We start from the raw sequence: 14,854 nt of genomic DNA, 5'->3' as shown, positions 1-14,854 counted from the left end.
TATTTTCTTGCAAAGTTACTTAATGTCACGAGAGAGAGAGTGTGTGTGTGTGTTTGTGTAGTACTAGCTAGTTGCTTCTTTTGATAATTAAAATTATCATTAAGTGGATGGATTAATTAAAATAAATATAGTTTAATCAGTATTGATAGTCTCCTATTCGAATTTTGAATATATAATTGTATCAAAAGAAAATAAGATTCTTAATTTTTATACTCAAAATATTTTACAAGACAGAAGAATTAATTAACTAAAAAGATTTGAACTTTTTTACAGAGATCAAAGCGTTTTTAGGTATGTCTTTTTCTCTTTAAGATTTGAACTTTTTTAGTCTAATATGTGATATGACAGTTTAATTTTTATTATGATTATTTTTCATTTGGTAAAAAAAAATATCTTTCTCTTTTTAATGTAAATCTAATTGTAATATATTACTTAACTACAAATCCATTTTTATTTATCCACTGCAATTAGTCTAAGTTATCATCATGCAGTGCCAAAATGTCTTCAACGTGGGGCCAATCCAGATAGGTCGCTTGCAAAGTGTTAAAAGGTAGTGGAAAGGGGATGCATGTACTTGTTGCATAATATATATGTCTGCAAGAAAGAAGAAACTTGTTCTAGTGAAATTCTTCAAGTATTCTATTTTAAAAAGTAAGGTAGCTCAAAGATCTTACTAGCTAAAAAGTATTGCCTTTTCTCTTTCCTATTAGTTTCCCTAAAATAATTGAAGAACAAGACTAAAGGCATGTCGAATATTAAGTTTGCTTCAGACGTCAATGGCTTAATGCAATTGGTGTGCATTCTCCTATTTGTGTACAGTGTGCCACATGTGTGTGTGTATATATATATATATATATATATATATATAGTATGTACAAAGGTCCAAAAGGATATGTACCGACGAAGCTATGAAGAAATTAATGGACGTTCGCTCGAAAAAGATATAGCAAACAAGATGTTCATAAAAGTAATTATTACTAGACAGATTTATTCATTGTTTACACAAGTTATATAGAAGTGCTATGATGTGCTATTTGGAGCTGCCGTTGGTTCTCCTAACTCACTGTATTCTGATGTTAGCCATATATATAGCTGATTTTCACTTGATCTAGAATTTTAATACCCACCCGCGTGGTTGGTTCTAAAGCATGGTGTCAGTTTATAAACATAAAAGTTGGTTGTTTTATGAATTGAAGGAAAACAGAGGAGAGTTCTCTTTTTATTTTAACATACAAGTTGGTTGTTTAAGTCCCATAAGGTTATTATGCCTCACAAGTTATCTTTTCGAGTGCTTAATACAGCTATTTTCTTAGAACTTGAGAGTTTAATAAACTTCAAATAATCTTGCGTTTGTTAATCTATTTGTTCGGTGATTAATCAAATCGATTTTGAATTCAAATAAATAATTTGTCAAATTTTAAATCAAATAAAATATAGATAAATCTATCTCAATCAGTCGCATGCACATTCCCAACTTAAAAGTTCTTAATATGAAATCTGTTGGAATTGACGTGAGATTCTATCATTACATCTCCTATACGATTTTTCTGCCTTTCTTAAAAGTTAAAACCTCTCCTATCTGTTTGGTCAATTAAAATTCGTAATATTTTCGAGTCAATTTCTTATTCTTATATAGTACTACTCTGATTTTAATCAATACAAAAGCAATGAGTGCAAAAATATGCAAATGTAAATCTACTAAAAAATACATGACCATTCAAAGAATGTAAAAAAATAATATATTTTTTTCTTAAATATATTTTTAATCTCTCAAATTTGATAAGACTTAAAAATCAGTCAAATAATTAGGTTAGAATATGATAAAATCATATTTATGCTTTACAATTTGTGAAAGAAATTAATTTGATTAAAATGATGATAATGTAAAAGATTTGTATACTCTCATCTAATCATTTATTGTTATTTATGGTTATATTATTGACTTTTGTTTATTTTAAAAATCATATCTAAAATAATTTCAATTAGTTGATAGTGTAGTATCTGCAATGTATGAAAAATTAAACTTGAGAAGAAGAAAAATCCTTGGAACAAATTAAAATCGAGGAGGAGTACATGCTTTTTGGTCAAGCAAAAACAAGCTTACAGTATGAACTATAAATAAGTTTGGTAAGGAGAAAGAAAATGACATTTTACAACAACAATTCGCATGCCCTGATCTGGTTTGTTGCAATGGGATAAAGATCATGTGTTTATCTCTCATGCATGTGAATTGGGAAAATAAGTAGTCTAGATATGACTTTTTGCGAGTTCTGAAAAGGTAGAAGAGTACGTATGCGGGCCAGCATATTATGCAATTAATTTTCAGTGGATAGATATTGATTGAATAAAGATACATGCTCCTAATCACATTTGGTTTTATACAGTAACACTATTACATATCACACCAAAGCCAACTTTTCAGGTCCGGATGGGGTTTGTTGCTTCCTTTTCCATGAAATCAAATTTTAGTGTGTGGGTCAATTTCCCTTTTGGTTCGCAACACTTAATTTTAATGATTTGTTATGCCGTTTCTTTACCAAAGGAATCTTTATATTATCAATTCAAAAGTGATCTCATTTCCAACTCATTACTCTATTTTCTAATTGTAATGCAGACAAAGAAGCACCAATTTGCTTTATTCTATTGATTGAAAAAAAAACGCGATTTTTCTTTGGGGTGCTTTCGAAGTCTTTCTGTATATTTTTTCCCCCCAAGCAAAGGTCGTGCCCACAATTTAAATATCAAAGACAATTACAGCTTAATTCATATGTTTTTCTACTAAAACAAGGGAAAAAATTTCAGCCATTGTTGAAATCCGATCCAAAATCAAATTCATCATTCTTCTTTTCAATTTGTTATTGTCGTATTTTTCAACTAAAACAAGGGGAGATTTTGGCACTATATTTACTATTTGTGCTCTTATAACTGTGTGAATCTTTTAAAATATCTCTCATGTTTTAATTAAGAGGAATGATAGTAATATTTTTTTAATACTGTTTGCTAAAGCGAAAAGGAAGATGTGAGGAGGGAAAGCCACTGGGAAAGACATTTTAACATTTTAACTATGTTGACACCTCAACCCCAACAATACTTAAACCACGTACCTCATAATATCATTAATAAGAATAGTAACAAAACACTTGGGAAAAGTCAAACCTTACCCAAGGAAACAGAGCTATTTGAATCTATATAATGAGATCCCATTTCTATACCAAAGGAACTCCTGAGAAATGAAATTAGGTTATACCATTTTTAATATACTTTTTTTATTAACCGTTACCATTTATTGAGAAATACAAAATCATGACGAGACTCATCAAATAAAATGTGAGTTTATAGTCATAAATTTTATATTTCTAATAATTTCAATCAATACTAAAATTTGTGTTTAAAAAAGTATGCTAAAAAATATATTACTAATACTTCTATTAATTAATTGGCTTAATCAAAACTCTATAATATTTTACTTTTTCAATTTAGCACTTTTGTATGCCTATCCACTCACAGATATGTTTCATGATGGGCCCATGTTATTGACCACTTCAAAAAATCATTTGTATTTTCCTTTTAATCTTAAAACTATAAATTAAATTATATCTAAATGATTTATATTTATAGTTCTCATTTGATAGTTTAATATTTATATTTATAAGAAAACTAGAGATAAGGATGTATAAAATATTATATGTTTTGATAGACAAATTAACATGTATGATAAGTTGATTGACTTTTATAATAATCACATTAAAAAACTAGACCTATCATAATTTCTAATTAGTTGACAAAATAATTTTTTTTATTAAACTCATAATTAATTGAGGGGTGCCTGTAAAATGGGGGGAGAGTAATGGGAAGAGGTGTAAAGAGGGGGTACCATAGGAATTTCACCAAAATAAAGGGTGAGAAGAGGAGGAAAGGGTATGTGTATAGCAAGGGCTGTCATGGAGGGTGCATTGGGGCTAAAGGCTCCTGAGTTTAGTGACTTTGGGTTAAAAGATTTTTAGGCCAAGCGGCCCAACATTGTAGCATGCCACTTGCTCCACTTTTTTTATTTTATTTTTTCTAAAATAAGATGTTACACCGTGCGTGTGTTGTTGTTCCATGATCGAACTTCCTCGATTTTGCGTTTCCAACAAGTAATTGAGAGTGGATTTTACAAACTTTAGCTAATTTTTTACGTTTTATCTCTACTTAAAGAGGGAAGTTAATTGCATGCAGAAAAAGAAAAAGGAAAAATGTAGTGAGGCCAACTGATATTGAGGGTTCAAACTCGGAATTTTGTACAGCATGGACATCCACATGGGCCATGGGCTTTCCCTTTAATCAAGTGTTTAGCCTTATGGGCATCCAAATCATCCCCAACACTTGAAAATGTGGATCACACATTATTATAGCAGATTTAGAAAATTGATTCAGAATGATAAAATTTGACTAAAAAATGGGAAAGAAGAAGAAGAATTCAATAAAAATAATTATATATACTAAATTTTTCCACAAGTTTGTAAATCATTTCACTTTCAATTTATTTATTTTATCAAAATTAATTTTACATAACACAGTCACCCAAACATATGTTATATTCAGAAAAAGGTTTACAACCTTTCCTTTTTCATCATATGGAGCAAAAACTCATTCCACGTATCAACAGGGCCAGGCATGCACCAATGAACGCAATCGTTGACGCTCACATTTCTATCCAAATTGTGGCCATATTTATGAGGATGTCCATCAGGCCTCATAAGCATCACGCCAGTTATATTCATCAACCCAAAACGCAAACCTTTCTCTCTCGCTTCCTTCTCTGCAGCAGTGAATTCCTCCACTTGTGTCTGATAAAATTCATCCAAACCATAAGGACGCAAAAACGCACTTTCTTCCCTTGTAACAGGCAGTGTTCTATTACAACCCCCTCCTTTATTCCACTCCCCATTCTCAAAATGATTCGGCGAATGAGTCACCATAAACACCACCCCCTTGAACCCTTTAAGGTTTATAACGGTTCTAAAAGCTGTTCGGAATGCGTGTCTGTATCCGTACAAGTTTAGAGGGTCTTCCATCAGGTTATGGCACTTTTGACACCCTACAACATGGCCGTTTTCGTAGAATGTCAAGGGTCGGAAGAACCATTGTCCTCCTGAGAAAATAACGTAGTCGAAATTTTCAATGTGGCTGGCCCAGGCTTTATCTGCTTCATCCACGTATAGGTTCTCGGCGTTGGAGAAAGAAGTGTCGTTGAGGTATGTTTGACTTGATTTGACTAGAAAGGGGGACCATAATATTGTAACAGTGAACTTGTAATCAGCATAATACCACCATTTGAAATATTTGTCGTCGTTTGATGTATATCTGGCTGTAATGTCTTCAGGACGAGCAACCTGAAATAATAGTTGGAATGATCATGCAATTGACCAAAAACATTGGGTCCCCAACATACGTATTTGCAGCATGATTAAAGGGTAAATATGCCAATTAGTCCTTAAATATGTTATAATTTTAATTTTAAATTGCAATTTATTTATATGTACCAATTAATTCAGCTGGCTAAATTAATTTATAAAACTCCTATAACGACGTTGATCCTTCTTGTATACGTCAGACTTCTAGATATGCTGTGAGTTGGCTCATGGCTGAAGCTTTTTATATTTCTTTTATCTATTGTTCAAAAAAATATAACCTTATAAATATAGTCTTTTATAACAAAACACTTACATCTTAAATCTTTTTTCTCCTCTTCTATTATTAAAAACAAGAAATATATAGTCGTGTTTGTCTCTCAGTTTTACCCTGAATGGAGAGTAAATTAGATAGGGTGTAAAAAAGCATACCACGTGAATTGACATATTTTAGTTTATAAAAGAATAATCCTAAAATTCAAACCAGTCCCCAGTAAAATATCACAAGTAAAATTCTTTAGGTTTCCCTTTCATTTCAAACAGTTAATAATATTGGAATTAAAAGGTGAATTAAGCTAGGTAGTATTTCACCTTTTAAAAAATAATCATTTTATTGAATTGCCATCACGAAGTTAATTAGACAGCAAATTAAAGGAACCGGATCCATGCATATTGGAACAGAGCACTCTTTCTTTAAATATATTTGTATAAATTTGTGATTTTTAATAAATTTTAGTTAATAAAATAAAACTATTTAAAAGAGGATGTTTTTTTTTTTTAAAGGGTTTAAAAGATATATTATTAGTATTTCATTTAGTCAAAAAGCAAAAAGGTATTATTGATAAGCTATACTTACACTATTTAGGAGACACAACAATGACTCCATCTGGTTTCTCCCAATTGAGTCTCCTACAAAAGCCATGGACTTTCCCCGAACAAGCTTCAGAAACTGTTTGGCATCAAACAGTGGAAGCTCACATTCGTCAGGTTTCCATCTCCATTTTAGGAACTCTCTGTCGGGTCTCCCATGCATGAAGCAGTTTTGCTTGTACGTTATGAAAGGGCAGCTTTCATTACTGTAGTATGGCCCTTTGGAATGAGGCACCCAATTTCCTGAAAATATGTTGCAGCTAAAGTTTTCTGTGCTTTCCACGCTGCTTCCATATAGATAAGAATATGATTCGTTTAAGTTTGTGATCAGAAGTAGTATCACCACCACCAGAAAAGTGAATGGTAGTAGGAACACCCCTTTGGGAATGTTTCTTGCTGCATAATTGTTTTTCAGAAGCTCCAATACCTCGATTTTCATGCTTGTGATCAATAAAAAATTTAACTTAGAAAGAAAAAATAAAACTACAATTGTGTTGAATAGCTGATACGTAGAAAACTACTAATCCACTCCGAATATGTTTATATATAGTAGCTACCATAGTGTCGGTCCTTGTTCCTTGAACAAGGCTCCAATCCTAGCTTTAATTAATGGCGCAATTAAAAGTTAATGAAATGAAACACTATATCATCATATTAATAAAATTTGTGATAGGTTAGTTGGACCTGTCTTGGTGTTTTACAGAGCAGCCATCTGTACCGAACTGTTAGGAGAGAAAAATAACAATAATAATATACTTGACACATGTAGAAGGAGAATATCGAGGATCTTGCTTGTACTTTTATTACGGTGTTGGTTTTATTTGATTAGGTTCTCTGTCATGTCATTAATTATATTAATTAAACTTTGATTATATACTCAAGTACTCAACCAACAAAGGGTTGACAGGATTTTAATTTTGTAGCAAACAAAAGAGTTTATTAGTTTTAGGGGATAAGAACCATGGGCATATGCGGATCTGGAGTCATCGTGTGACCGTCAACAAAATTACTAACGTTTATAAAAGATAATAACTGAAGGACCCTATTTGAGACTTGAGAGTTATTAGGAGTCATATAAAAGCAGCAACAGGACATGAAGATAACTCGATAAATGTCCCGTGGTGAGTTTAGTCGTTGAGTGTGGGACACTAGAGAAGGAAATAAAATGTCAGAATCAGCCCACCAGTTCACGTAACACTGACTTTAACTTAATAAAATGTGATTTAATTCCATTAATTTGATGTAGAAATTAAGGCTATTAAAAAACTTATGGGTACAAAGTCTATTTATTTTATTTAAGAATTAAATTCATGCTTTAATATCTTTTTTTATTATAGTCTTTTTAAAAGTATTTTATATTATTTGATTTTCTGGCACTTTTTTTGTTGTTGCCTAACTACCGTTAACTACTAAGGTACCTAATCGAAAGATGCCTAGGCACACTACATCAGACATGTCACTTTATAAATTTTTTATTAATCTCTCTAAATATATTCTGTTTTTAATTTAGACTCTATAAATATATCCCTTTTTTTTCATCTCCCCTTTCCCCTTCCATTTTTGTCTCCATTACAACCACCATCTCCTTCCTTATCAACACCCAAATTACCAAGCTAAAGGCGTCATCTTCCATGACTTAGCTATTCTCGAATTTCTTTAAGTGAAGGTGAATGACATGGAGTTCAAGGCCTGGTTTGATGGAGCCACTGCACCAAGGATTTCTTCATCATCAGAGACCAAATGCAGGCACACACCAAGGGAAAACAAAAGGGTTATAGTAATATTTGGATATGTGGCGGAAGGTGATGCTTTCTGAGTTGCTTTGAATTTGTTGAAGTTTTTATACTTTATTTGAAATTGGAATCCTCTTTGAGTTGACATCGAGAATTTATTATGTGGGTTGAAATCGTATTGTAATTTGGTCTAGAAAAAAATTCTTACTTGCGTTCTGGTTTCCCAAAAGCATATCTACATGTGAAAAAAAATTGTTTTTCTTTTGGCAGCATTTTTATTTTCCTACACATTAAGTCCTGCGTATGTGGGTATACAATTTACACTTATTGTAGAAGTATGAACATATGAAGGAACTTAACCAGAAGGGCATACTCGCATGCACATGGATTCAGTGCCTATTGATATGTGACATGTGTCTAAATCTAATTCATCCCATAATAAAGACCCATCTAATTTACCTTCTGCTAAAGAGATTGACTAATTACAAGTTTGTAGTTTCTACTACTGTATTCTCGGGGCAAGATAATTATGCACTTGAAAAACAATAGTATAATTTTATTGAAGGAGATGACCTTATTGAAAAAAAGATTTATCCAACGGATTGGATAGCAATAACTAACTAAGCATGTGTTTACCAAGCTCTCAAGAACTCAATTAAAATTAGAGTAAAATGTTATTTTGTCCCCCAAAAGATAAAAGTCTGTTAATGAAAGATAAAAATTGTCAAATACAGTTTTGAAAAACTAGTTCCTCAATCAAATTAGTTTTCACATACTTTCATTACTAAACACTAATGGAAAGCAAGTCTCGCATAGTCGCATTAAATGTCCTGGTGGAGGTTCCATTGGCATGAAAACACAAATAAAATGTCATTCTAGATCATAAAAAAGACTGGTGATGGAAAAAGCAAGAATGAGGCTTTGCTTCCTGCCAAACACCATTAGTCCATTCCAACTATAGCTCACTATTTTTCACAGTATCGAAAATGTCCTCATAAATTTGTTATTGAAGACCTAAAATTTAGTTCACAATTTGACTATTAGTACCTGCATGAAATTAAAAGAGGTGGTAATGACTTGTAAATGAATGGGAACCTTTGAAGCTGATTCTACTATGATTCTTGTAAATCCAAGAGTCACAGCAATCCTAAGACCGTGGTATATATTATATACACCCCAAAGTTCTACACCAATAAAATTGAACACTGACATGAGTTACATGAAAAAGCAAAAATAGAACCTTCACGGCTTCATGGTGCATGGTGTCTGAAAAAAACACCACCACAACCCAGCGCAATCTTGAAAAAAATATTTGGGTGTCAAATTCATTCCTTTAAATCATAATACAGATCATAACGTGTTACCATTTTCCCCTTCCAATTTCATGACATAGAGCAAAAACTCATTCCACGTGTCAATTGGACCTGTCATGCACCAGTGAACACAGTCATTGATAGTCACATTTTTATCAACTACTTTCCCATATCTACAGGGGTGTCCATCGGACCTCATAGCCATTACATCAGATATATCTATCAAACCAAACCCCAAACCCTTTTTCCTTGCTTCCTTAAACTCCTCAGCTTGTATCAGATTCAATGTCTCCAGAATATCCCCATTTTTATACACCCCTCTTTCGTCCATGCTAAAGGGCTTTGTTCTGTTACAAGTCCCACCCTCATTCCACAACCCATTCTCAAAGTGTTCCGGAGAATGGGTCACCAAAAAAGTCAACCCCTTGAACCCATTAAAATCTCTAACAGTTCTGAAAGCCGTTCGGAATGCCCTCTTGCATCCGTAGAGGTTAAGCTCTGTCATGTTCTTGTCGCATCTTTGACATCCAACAACTTCCCCATTTTCATAGAATATCAATGGTCCGAAGAACCATTGTCCAGTCACATAGTCAAAATTTTCAATTTTACTTCCCCATGCTGTATCTGCCTCATCTAGATAAAGCTTCGTGGCTCTGCCGAAAGAACTAGCATTGGGATCAGCATCAACGGATTTGACTAGAAAGGGAGACCACAACATCGTATCAGTGAAATTGTGAACGGCACTGAACCACCATCTGTAAAAATGTCATTTTGTTTATGTATATCGTTAGAATTCTTTATTCCAATCACCAACATGATATGATATTATAAAATAATTATATTAGTTATTTATTATTAGTGAGTTTTATTTTATGTGATTAAAGAATTTATTAAACAACTAAATCAAGGGATATAAACTTAAATAAGAAAATGTCAGTGGTTCATTAAAGGATAATGAGAACCTAAAAAGGTTATGGTCCACCGTATCAAACCATCACATATTATTTCTTCTCTCCTCATCTGAAGACAAAGGTCTCATTAAAGAATAAAAAGATTTCGGTTGAGAAAAAACCATGAAGCCACCGATTATACTGTTGATCGATTATCTGTTTCGTAACAGATCCTAAGAAGAGTATATAGATCACTAATCACCTAGATTCAGATTCCGCTGTTTTTGTTTGATCAATCATTATGGATTCAGGTATTCCTAAAATTTTTTTCTTGATAATCTAACGTAATGTGTTCTTGGTGGTTATATTGGTATTTTATAAAGATCTTCTAAAATTAAAATTTCAACAAGTGGTATCACAGCCATCATTAGTTTTAGATGATTGGAAATTAAAGTTTTTAAAGTAGGAATTAAGTTATTTTTCTGTTTCGTAAAAAAAATGTTGCTCTACTGTTTTCGTGATCATGGTTTCTGATGATTGACTTTTAACGTCATCTAATCGTGTATTGGTTTGTTTCACTTCTTTTTGGATAAAATTTGTGTTTCAAGTTTCTTGTAATCCTAATAAATCAAAGGAGAAACATTATTATATATTTTATTTATATAACTCTCATTTTCTAATGTGGGAGCAAATTAAAGTTGAAGGTAAAGTGAAGTTTCTCCTGTCTCCTGTATTGCACACATATCACAAATATAAATCAGTACTAAGAAAATATTTTTTTTATGTATAATCTTATTATTTTTTTATATAAAATCTTTTAAAGATTTCTTTTAGAAATGTATACATGATATTTTTAATTCCTTTCATAAATTTGTAATAACGTTATTTACGGATGCAATATTTACTTGAAGTATTTTAAGTATAAATCAATGATAACATTAAATATAATTTAAGGATATGATATTTACTTGTCGTAATTAATATTTTATATTTTTTAATCATTATTGAGTGTAAATGTAGCATTAACACATCCTTTCCATTTATGTGTATGTCTAACATGTTTTAATTAAATTGATTCACACGATATATTGCAAAAGTAATCCCTATTATGAAAATTAATTTAATTAAAATTGCATAAATTTTGTATGAAATTATTTATGCGAATTGTGTTCAGTCCAAAGAAAGACGCAATTTGGCCAAATAATATTTTGTATCTGTGATAATAAATGTGTGACAATAATAAATGTATTTTCATGTGAATAATAGCCCGTCTAAATAAAGGTTATTATTTGACAAAATTTATTGTCTATATTCGATCATTGTCTTGAGAGTATCAATTACAAATTAATTTCTCTAGGAATTAATATTGTGCTAGGTATTTTGTGATGGGTATGTTTTGTAAAAATATTTGCATGTTCTGTTATATATATTTTTATATAAATAAATTATATGTGAAAGTTATGTAATTTTAAGACGTTCTATTTAGTATATTAAATTGTCTTATATTTTTTTGTTAAATTGATTGAAACATGTTGTCAAAGTAACCTCTATTGCGTAAGTTGATTTGATTGAATTTACATGGATATTGCATGAAATTGTGTTCGGCCTAAAGGAAGACATAATTTGGTAGAATAATGACATCTTTGCGATGGTAAACATGTGACGATTATAAATAGTATAATTTTTCATATGAATAATGAAATGTTCAAAAATAATTATTATTTGACCGGAATAATCATCATATAAGTTTTTCATATGAGCAATGGAGTGTCCAAAGATAATCTTTGTTTGACAAAACTTATCACCAATGTTCAATGTGTTGAGAGTACCACTTGCCGTTAATCTTTTTCAATCCAAAGATTGAGAATTAATGATGTGCTAGATATCTTGTTTGAGTCTTAAAATTTACCGTTAAGATTATTTGTGCATTGTATGTTTATTGTTCTCTTCTTTAATTGTTGTTATTGTTATTATTATGTTTTAAATAACTCATTATTTAAATCCCAAAGTTACATGTATAAAATTTAGAATTTGAGGGAAGTCAGTTGAGAGTTGAAGATATTGCATAATTTATTTTTTTCCTAGAGAAGAAACAAGAGAACAAGATAAGAAATTTCTTTTTTACTATTGTAGGATGAAACATATAAAAAAAAGGTCTCATTTACACTATTTAGCATGTGAAAATGATAAACTTCTCATTTTTGTTTGTCTTTAGTTTTGTACCAAAGGACGCTAGTGGGTAGATTTTGATTTCACTACTCACAAAAGCATGTCTATACGATGCTACCTATGAAGTCATCCGTCAAGTGATAATGAAAGATTCTTCTATGTGGACGATGACATAAAATTATAGTTGAAGCTATGAGAACTTTTATGTTGCTTTAAAAGACTCAATTTCATTTGAATTTGGTTGAGACATATATTGAGCTATTTATTAAACCAAAATTTATTTCTAATTTGGACAAATTCAATTATTTTTGTTCAATTAGAAATAATTAGGTTAGTCTCTCATGTGATTCAAATGTTGCAAATTATGAGTTCTTTTATGGATATTTGAGTGTTCCTATTGCAAACATTTTTTGGGTGGCACAAAACTTAAAATTAAATGAGAATTTCATTACTTTATAACATAAGCGCTCAAGCCATATCTCTTAATAGAGGATTTGGATGCTTGTGTTATAGGAAATTCTGGATCCTTTATATTGGTTGGACCTTATAGTCTATATTGAGTATATAAAGAGAAAATAAACAAACAGAATTCCTCTGGATTCATGGAATGAACAAATGTATTTTATTATGTTCATAGATAATTCCTCTTTATTTTAATTATGAGAAGTTTTAGCCTCTACACATTTAGTCTTTCAAAGATGAAGTTGAACTTCAACCAAGAAAAAGAAAGAAAATTAAGGTTATCAAATGTGATCGTGGGGAATACTATGGTATATATGAAATAAGGTACAACGTTTAGAGTCCTCCATGTGTTTTTCTTCAATAATTGTGAAATTATTTTACAACATATAATGTTAGGCAAACCTAACATGAACAAAGTTGCAAAATGATGAAATTAGACTTGTACATATATGGTAAAAAGTTTAATTCTTCTCTACCAAAGTCGCTTTGGGGAAAGACATTAAATAATACAATTTATATCCTTTTAAGGTACCAATTAAAGTAGTCACTACCCTATAGGTATGAGTCGGGGAAATTCCAACATTAGACATATACACATTTAGAGATGTTCAGTTGAAGTAATGTCTTATAGGTTGTATGAAGGTAAGTTGGACTTAAAGATAATTAGTTATAATTTTTTTTTTGTTACATTTAAAGCTCTCGCATGTATAAGTTTTACAATCTCACTTTAAGATCATATTTGAGACGTGCAAGACTCCTTAAGGAAATTGAGTTTAGAGGGGAAGAAAATATAAGGAGTGGTGTCTTTAAAAAATAATTTGTTATTAACCATAGATAAGCCTTTATACTTACCATTGTTCAAGAAACGGATACGGTAATTAAATAATGATGTTACTCCTAACATTCCTAAAGTTCAAACTCAATAATCTCAAGAAGTATCATTAAGAATATCCACTAGAAAGAGGAAAAAAATGTAATTTGATATAATTATGTCATATTTCTTTAAGAACATGAATATGACATTAGGTTTGCTGAGAATATATAATTGACCTTAGTCAAGTCATGTTGTACTATAACTCTTAAGTGGATCGATGCCATAAATGATGTAATAAGACCAATGGTAGAACAAGACATTTGGAATATCGTCAAATTGCTTGAAAGTGTATTAATCGATTATTCGTTCCATAACAGATTTTAAGAAGAATACATAGATCATAAATCACCTATGGATTCAAATTCTATTACATTTGTTTGATTAATTATTATGGATTCAAATATTCTTACAACTCTTCTTAATATTTTATAAGGATCGTCTAAAATTCTAACATATTGTAATATCCTCCACATGAGCAATGATAGTTTCAATTTTGTGACACTATCGGAGAATCTAGAACTACGGTAGTTATTTGGCGAGTAACGATAAAGATTAAAACAAAAACAAAAAATTGCTCTTGAAGATACTAAAAAAAAAAGTTGATGCAGTATAAAAAAAAATGAATAATTAACCCTCTAGTAAATGAAAAAGGGGTGTTACTAATGATTAATTCCTTACACTATTTATGAGGCATAGCAAGGACTCCACTTGATTTCTCGCAATTGAGTCTCCAACAAAAGCCATTGACTTTCCCTTGACAAGTTTCAAGAAATGAGATGCATCAAACAGAGGAAGCTCACATTCATGGGGCTTCCATCTTCATTTGACGAACTCTCTGTCGGGTCTTCCGTGCATGAAGCAGTTCTATTTGTCCATTCTGAAAGGGCATGTTTTGTTGCTGTAGTAAGGTTCTTTAGGATAAAGAGTCCAGTTTCCGGAAAATATGTTGCATCTCTTTGTTTCTTTGGTCTCCAAGCTACTGGCATATATCTTGGAAAATGATTGATTTAAGGTTCTGGAGAGGAAGGACTAGCACGATAACAAGCAGAGTGAGTGGTAATAGGAACACACCTTTAGGAGTGTTAGGTGGACTGGTTTTTATTACTCAATAGTTCAGCTTTCTGTTTTAACTTCTGAGTATCTAGTTAAG

General features: G+C 31.2%; 1 protein-coding gene and 1 pseudogene across 1 annotated transcript; both read right to left on the bottom strand.

Annotated features, from left to right (window-relative positions):
- Positions 1 to 4,502: 4,502 nt before the first annotated feature.
- LOC114375558 (protein trichome birefringence-like 19) lies at positions 4,503 to 6,782 on the bottom strand. The gene is made up of 2 exons (XM_028333386.1): positions 6,250 to 6,782; positions 4,503 to 5,375 (listed from the first exon to the last, which is right to left on the bottom strand). The coding sequence occupies exons 1-2, from the start codon at positions 6,700 to 6,702 to the stop codon at positions 4,593 to 4,595; spliced, it is 1,236 nt and encodes a 411-aa protein (XP_028189187.1). The 5' UTR covers positions 6,703 to 6,782; the 3' UTR covers positions 4,503 to 4,592.
- Positions 6,783 to 9,346: 2,564 nt separating this feature from the next.
- On the bottom strand, positions 9,347 to 14,854 carry LOC114373305 (annotated as a pseudogene).

Source organism: Glycine soja, chromosome 11 (assembly GCF_004193775.1).
Source record: "Glycine soja cultivar W05 chromosome 11, ASM419377v2, whole genome shotgun sequence".
Taxonomy (NCBI): Eukaryota; Viridiplantae; Streptophyta; class Magnoliopsida; order Fabales; family Fabaceae; genus Glycine; species Glycine soja.
This window is presented reverse-complemented; position numbering and strand designations above follow the sequence as displayed.

Coding starts and splice junctions, on each gene's coding strand:
- LOC114375558 (XM_028333386.1), bottom strand. CDS start 6,702: ATGAAAATCGAGGTATTGGAGCTTCTGAAAAACAATTATGCAGCAAGA. Junction 5,376..6,249: donor TGTTGTGTCTCCTAAATAGT/GTAAGTATAGCT, acceptor CTATTATTTCAG/GTTGCTCGTCCTGAAGACAT.